The sequence below is a fragment of the Culex pipiens genome, chromosome 1 (genome assembly GCF_016801865.2).
Source record: "Culex pipiens pallens isolate TS chromosome 1, TS_CPP_V2, whole genome shotgun sequence".
NCBI lineage: Eukaryota > Metazoa > Arthropoda > Insecta > Diptera > Culicidae > Culex > Culex pipiens.
The window spans coordinates 70,950,749-70,958,285 of NC_068937.1; the positions used below are offsets into that span (position 1 = coordinate 70,950,749).

The 7,537-nt window shown below is 43.0% G+C and overlaps 1 protein-coding gene across 1 annotated transcript; it reads right to left on the reverse strand.

The window, feature by feature from the left end:
* Window positions 1–283: 283 nt before the first annotated feature.
* LOC128092305 (uncharacterized protein K02A2.6-like) lies at window positions 284–6,092 on the reverse strand. The gene is made up of 2 exons (XM_052705946.1): window positions 2,422–6,092; window positions 284–427 (listed from the first exon to the last, which is right to left on the reverse strand). Exons 1-2 carry the CDS (start codon window positions 5,977–5,979, stop codon window positions 284–286), a joined length of 3,702 nt encoding a protein of 1,233 aa, XP_052561906.1. The 5' UTR covers window positions 5,980–6,092.
* Between the last annotated feature and the right edge of the window lie 1,445 nt (window positions 6,093–7,537).

Below are 7,537 nucleotides of genomic sequence, written 5' to 3' on the forward strand. Positions count from 1 at the left end.
TTGTTGTTCGTTTGTTCTGGATGAAAAGTTGATTTCGGCCGATTTCAGCAAAATCTCTCGCGCTTGCAGCTGCTTGACAAATGTGAGGCAACCAAAGTGGCCAATCTGGTTCCTGAACCGATTTTAGCACCGACGGATAGCCGATTGGTGTACGGCGTCGTTATGGAGAAGGTGTGCAAACGACCGACGTTCCAATCAAGATTCCCTCGGAAAATACGGTCGCCCGGTAACATTTGAAGAACCACAAGTCGCACAAGGCCATCGGTTTAATCTCTACTGATCCTTACTTGACCAAATACGACACCGCTTTGGCACTGGCGGAAGAGGATGGAAAGGGGAACGCTTGAACTGGATATCCGGTGGGGGAAACTGACGTGCCGGGGGGAACATTCGAGATGGCGACGAGGGTTCGCCGGAAGTGTCGGCACTAGAAGATGGTGTGGTTTTCGAGGGCGTTGAAGAGGTTGGTGTCTTGGAGGTGAGGGGTGAGATGTTCGTGGAAGCTAGTTTGTCGGTTCCGGAGATAATCTTCGGAATGCGGTCGTTCGGGGCCAAAACGTTTACGAGGTTGGCCGCGATAGTAGCTCTTGCTGACGGCGCTGATGACTTTCACACTTTGTCGTGTCATAACGTGCTGTTTCTCCATCTTCGACAGTTCCGGATTGTTTCATTTCTGGTCTGGAACCATCTTTTTTCCTCTAAGAAACGTTTGCCCATCCTCCCGATTTCCACCAGGTCTCCTTCTCCTTTTCGCTCTCCTCTTTTGGTTTTGTTGATAAACATAACCAGCAAGAATTTGACTGCCTCAAGCGCGGCCTTGGTTGCTGTGTTTAAAAAAGCATCAGGCTAGACTCTTATTTTAATATCGATAATTAAATGGAAAAAAAATACATCCATGTGCTCGTAAATCGCATTGATTAATTATTTAAGTAGATTTACTACAGCATAAAAACGTAATCTTTACCTATTTACATGTTTTTTCGAAAAATTGAAATAATATCTTGAGTTTTTTTTTTGAAAAGGTCCAATAAGCTATTGTCTTCCATATGTTTATAGGACCTATTCAAAAAAAACTCTGGATATATTTTTAATATATTTCTAGGTGATGCATTTTCAAACACACCTTCTCAGAAAACCATCATGGCTGCTTTAGAGAGTGGCAATAGGCTAACAGATGGCGCTAGTAGATTAGCAGGATGCGGCAGCCATGTTTTTACACAAGATTTTCAAATTATTTTGTTCTAGCCGCTACGTCTGTTGTCTGTGGTACTAGAATATGGGCAGTGAACGTTAATCTAACCATACCAATTATTTAAATTGGTAAATCACAAAAAAGTTACGCATTTTTCCAGTTTGTAGCAAACGTTCCGTTTTTTGTCGATCAACGATAATAAGAAAATTAAATCAAAATTGAATTGTTTGCTATGCTCAGACAATATAATAATGCTTGTTAACCCACCGGAGGTCGCGTACGTGTACTTTGTACACAGCACAGTGCGCACTCGCCAAATTACGTATAGTCACTGAACATATCAAAATTCTCAAAAATAACTGTGTTAAGTTATAGTTAGTTTAAAAAATAGTTATAATTCAGCTATGAATATTCAGTCAATCTAGCGGGACAAAATTAATAGCGCTCTGGGGTTACGTCCTAGAGCTTCGGTGTTGTGGTGACCGCGTGTATCGTACCAACGTGACCGGTAAGCTTGAGCTTCGTAACACAACTGCGTCGATTGCTGATCGTGGATGCTAACCCACCGCGCTGTAGATAATCCTCCACACATAGACTGGAACTCGTATAATATTTATGTACTTACTTATAGAGGCATCCACCACATCTCCCTTTCTATAATTAAAGTTCAAAAATCATTAGTTGTTATCAATCTTTAATCACTTTATACATTGAGTCATTCAGGTGTTAACAAAATCAATAATCCTTCGTTCAAACAATCAAATCTGATACCGTGACGGAATCTGCCGAGTTCTAACTGATCTTCGCTGGTCCACTTTGCTCTCTGTGGCGCCATCTACATCCTGATTATGTTCTTCTTGCTCGGTGTGACTACCCAAAACTTTCTTCAAGTGAGAAACATTTCGGTCATAGCTTTTGTTTGACTCCAGTGACTTCACACGAACATTCGATCTGTTTCTGTCTTCAACAACAAATTTCTCTTTAAGGAAATCGGTTGAAAGCTTGTTAGTTGGATGTAAATTTCGCATTAGAACCTCGTCTCCTACTTCTATGTCACTGTACTTAGCCTTCCGTCTCGCATCTTCCTTTTCTTTCCCCTTCGTTTTGGAAATTTTGTCCCTGTCCGCTACTTCTGACTCCAACGGAGAAGAAGAAAGATCCTCCAAATCCGGAAACTTGAACCTGAGTCTTCGATTTTGCAACAATTCACTCGGAGCCTTCCCAGTTACCGAATGCGGAGTGTTATTGTACATCTCAAGGTAACGATCCATTTCCGCTTTCCAGCTACCGTACAGAGCGTTTGCAATCTTCAATCGTTTGAGAAGTGACCGATTCTGTCGCTCGACCTCCCCATTGGCCTGCGGCCAGTATGGAGAAGTATGATTCAGATGAATCCCTTTCAGTTTGCAAAAATCACTAAACTCTGATGACACAAACTGTTTGGCATTATCGAGCGTGATCGTTTTCGGTACACCCCAAACACGGAAAATCTTGGTCAGGCTGTTGATCGTGTCTTTAGCGGTAATATTTTTCATCACTACCAACTCAACAAACCGACTGTAATAATCAATCACCACCAGAATGTGTTCACCGGTTGGCATCGGTCCCAGAAAATCGATAGCTAAGTCCAACCAAGGCTTCTCCGGTAGTGGTCTCCGCTCCATGGGCTTATCCATGTTGGGCCACCAACATCGGTCCCTGAGCCGCCTTTTCATACACGTTTGTCCCGGATGTCCCTCATGTGCCAAACTTAACATTCTTGCACGTAATACAGCTGGGATAACAAGTTTGGACCCACGAATAATCAGCTCGTTGACGTAGGACAACTCACTACGAAACGCCGAGTACGGTCTCAAAACGTCCTTCGACCAATCCCCATTCATGATCGCCTCCTTCACGAACTGTAGCTCTGTATCTTTGTCTGTAGCGTCCACCACCTCGGAAATGTCGATTGCTGCTGCTTCTTGCACCGTTCTTATGTGCAAATCTGTGTCATTGTTGAAATCCTCAGCTATCCGCTCGTCCACTAATGCAGCCAAAGATTCCACCATCACGCGTCGAATGAACACTTCCGTTTCCTCAGTCCAATTATCGTCGTACCCTTGAGCAGCTAATCGTGAAATTGGATCAGCGATGTTTGATGAACCTTTTCTATAGATGACAGTGAATCGGAAAGCTAGAAGTCTCAGCAGCCACTTTTCAATCCGAGCTGTTGGCCGCGACTTTGCTGTGAACAGTGTTTCCAACGGACGATGATCTGTCTCGACCGTGAAAGATACTCCAAGAAGGTACATCTGGAATCGTTCAACTCCCCAAACAATTGCTAGCGTTTCTTTCTCAATGGGAGGATAATGCTTCTCAGTATCCGTTAAGCTCTTCGATGCATAACTAATCACCCGAGGAACTCCATTCTTGAATTGAATCAAAACAGCTCCTAAGCCCACACCAGAAGCATCAGTCACCAGCAAAGTACGATCCTTTGGGTCAAAGAAAGCGAGATGTTGCATCGATGCCATACGTTTCTTCAATTCCTCGAATGAATCCTGATGAATCTTCTCCCAGCGGAAATTCACCGAAGTCTTGATCAATTCTCGCAAAGGATGATTTGTAGAAGCCAGGTCCGGAATGAAACGAGAGACATACGTAGCGAGACCGAGAAAACTGCGTAACTCTTCTTTCGACCTGGGCGGCCGGCACTGCAATAACGACTTCACTTTATCGTCCGTCGGAAGAACGCCCTTTCCTGACAACTTGTGACCCAGAAACGAAACTTCCAACTGATTGAATTTACATTTCTGCATGTTAAGCAAAATGTTTCGCTCGTTCAATACCTTCAGAACTTTCTTAACTGCTCGATCATGATCTTGTTGTGTGACTCCCCAGATGATAATATCGTCAATGAATACTGCAGTTTGAGGACAACTCGATAGGATGCTTTCCATCAAGAATTGGTAAAACTCCGGAGCACAATTGATTCCAAAAGACAACCTTTTGTACCGATACAACCCCCAATTGGTCACAAATGTAGTAATGTCCCTGCTGTCCTCCGCAAGCTCAACTTGATGGAATGCTTGCTTTATATCCAACGTTGTGAAGTGCTTTGCTCCGCTGAACCTTGGCAGCATATCTTCAAAAACCGGAAGTGGATGATTCAAACGTTGTATTGCTTGATTGGCCCGCCTCATGTCAACGCAAAGGCGCAATTCCCCGTTGTCCTTCATTATTGGCACCAGCGGAGATACCCACGAAGTTGGACTGTCCACTCGCTCTATTATGTCCATTTCCAGTAATTCATCCAGTTTCGCCTTGACTTGGCTCTGAAGAGCAATTGGGCACCGTCGAAGTGGTTGAATTACAGGTGGTATATCTCGGTTGATGGGCAACGTCAGCTTGTAGTCTTTGATCTTAGCGAACTGTTTCGCCGCCTTGACCTGGTTCACATCCTCTTTGATAGTGCTTGGAAGTCCGATTCGCAGCAGACCCAATCGTTGAGCAGTTATTTTTCCAAGCAGTGCTTGCTGACCTCCCTTGATCACGTAGAATGTAGCTCCAGCTTGAATACGATCCGGACCATCCTGGATTTCAAGAATGGCGTCAAACACGGTCAGTAGTTCCAATGGTACTCTTCCGTACGCTAGGAACCGCTTCGAGTTATCGAAACGTTCGGAATGCACCGTTACATCCTCCAGTTTCATCATTTCCCAGGTAGCGTCATCAATCAAGTTGTGAGTAGAACCGGAATCAATCAACATTGGAATTTCCACTCCTCCCACGCGACACGTAATGTATTCGTCCTTATCGTCGTCGTGAATCAAGTTGACTGGATATTCTTCAGTCTCATGGCTCGGTTCAGTAGCAATGTTTCGTACAGTCCGGTATCGTTTCTGGTTGTTGTACTTCCGATCCACTTGATTAAAGTTCGACTTCCGTTTACGATGACTGCACATGACCCAGAAATGACCAAATTGGTGACATCCTCTGCATTTCTGATCGAGAGCCGGACATCTCTGCCCGGACCGATGCGACGGGTAACCACACCGGCTGCAACCACCCGTGTCGCTTGAGTCCGCATTCTTCGGTCCTTTGTCCTTGACCACCATACGGTGAACCTCTACCTGCTGATTTGCCATCGGTTTCATTTGAGCTGCTTGGTATTTAACTGCCTGATGCGCGTTTACGATCTTGACTGTGGTGTCCAACGTCAAGGCATCTTTTTCAAGCAGCTTTCGACGGAGATCTTCTGGAGCATTTTGGATGATTTTGTCGACGATCGCATACTGGCGACATTCAAGCTCAGTTTTTCCGAACACGCACTTTTCAGCTTTCTGTTGAACTCGTAGCAGAAACTTCTCGATCGGCTCATCATTCTCCATTTTCATCGACCAGAACTGGAATCTTTCGAACGAGTCATGTTGTTTGGGTGAGAAATGATCAGTCAGTTTCTGCTTTGCCGCTCCATACGCATTCGAGCCCCACTCTTCCGCTCCTGGCAAACCGTAGAATACTCCTTGAAGCTCAATGCCTCCCATGGCCAGCATTTGAGCTTTCCGAGCATCGCTGTTAGAAATACCACTCGCAATCATGATATTTTCAAACCAGCGAATCCACTGAATCCACGCATTGCTCACTTCTGAGGTAGGAAGGTGTCTGAACTTAAATTGTGGCAAATTGTAGGATGCTGGACTGAAAAGTACAGCTGGAGATGCCAGTGGCGCAGTTGACCCCGGCGGAGCAGCGGAACCCGTTTCAGCGGTTGAAACCGGTGGGACGTAAATGTCATCCATCATTGCCTATTTTAAATTTTACACTCATTTAGAAAGACAAATCAAAACCAACAATAACGAACTCTCAACTGCCAATATTTATCATTGAAACACACACATGCATATACAAATTTCACTCTTTCCGTAACTACCGGAAATTTCTTTCTTTCCATAATAACCGGAATATCAAAATTTTCCGTAACTACCGGAAATTTCAGTCTTTCCGTAAAAATCCGGAAATTTCAAATCCGTAACAACCGGAAATTTCACTTTTTCCCTTAACTACCGGAAATTTCTTTCATTCCGTAACAACCGGATATTCAACATTTTCCGTAACTACCGGAAATTTCTGTCTTTCCGTAACAACCGGAATTTTCAAATCCGTAACAACCGGAAATTTCACTTTTTTTTCCGTAACTACCGGAAATTTCAGTCTTTCCGTAACAAACGGAAAATTCAAATCCGTAACAACCGGAAATTCCACTTTTTTTTCCGTAACTACCTGAAATTTCAGTCTTTCCGTAACAACCGGAAATTTCAAATCCGTAACAACCGGAAATTTCACTTTTTTCCGTAACTACCGGAAATTTCGTTCTTTCCGTAACAACCGAAAATCCAACATTTTCCGTAACAACCGGAAATTTAACGTTTTCCGTAACTACCAAAAATTTAAATCTTTTCGTAGCAACCGGAAATGTCAATTCCATATCACAACTGGACATTTACTATCCATCATTACAAAAATATATATATATTTATATTTTCATCGTCAAAATCATCAATGAAAAATTCATAGGTAGCCAACCCTATAGAGGAATCAAGCTCATCAAAGTTTCTCTGCACAATATTAGCAAACGAAAATAAATTGTTGCTCACTCGTCTACAATACATACGCACCTTGAATGTCCAATAAGTAATCACGATCCCGACACACATTCCTGTTTTGTGCGTCGATCAGTTGTAATCCCCTTCCAAGGTCACGCAGCCTCAAGCGAGCAAATCATTTTTTTTTCTTTTCTTTTGCACACCAAGCTGATCTTAATCCCCTTCCAAGGTCACTATCCATCGTCGATCATCACTGCTGCGCACATTTAACACAAATTTTATTGCTCTTGATTTTTTTCTGCTTTCACTTTACGACATATATTTTTTTTTTCTTTTAGAGAGCAATAATAATTTCACCACGTTTTTTCTTTGGTTAAATTTGCAGCCATGATTTTATTTATAATTATTTCTTATTTTTTTTCATCACAACATTTAACACAACATTGACGCCCAGTTTCCCAACAAATTTTCCTGATTTACACACAGCAGTTGAGAGCACGTTCTTTCGATAACTATTTCCAATTTAAACACATAAATTACCTTTTTTCACACTCAATTACAAACCAAATAAAAATCTGAATTCCAAATTAAATTTCGCTTTCTTCACTCCACCATCTTCGTCGCCATTTATGTGGTGACCGCGTGTATCGTACCAACGTGACCGGTAAGCTTGAGCTTCGTAACACAACTGCGTCGATTGCTGATCGTGGATGCTAACCCACCGCGCTGTAGATAATCCTCCACACATAGACTGGAA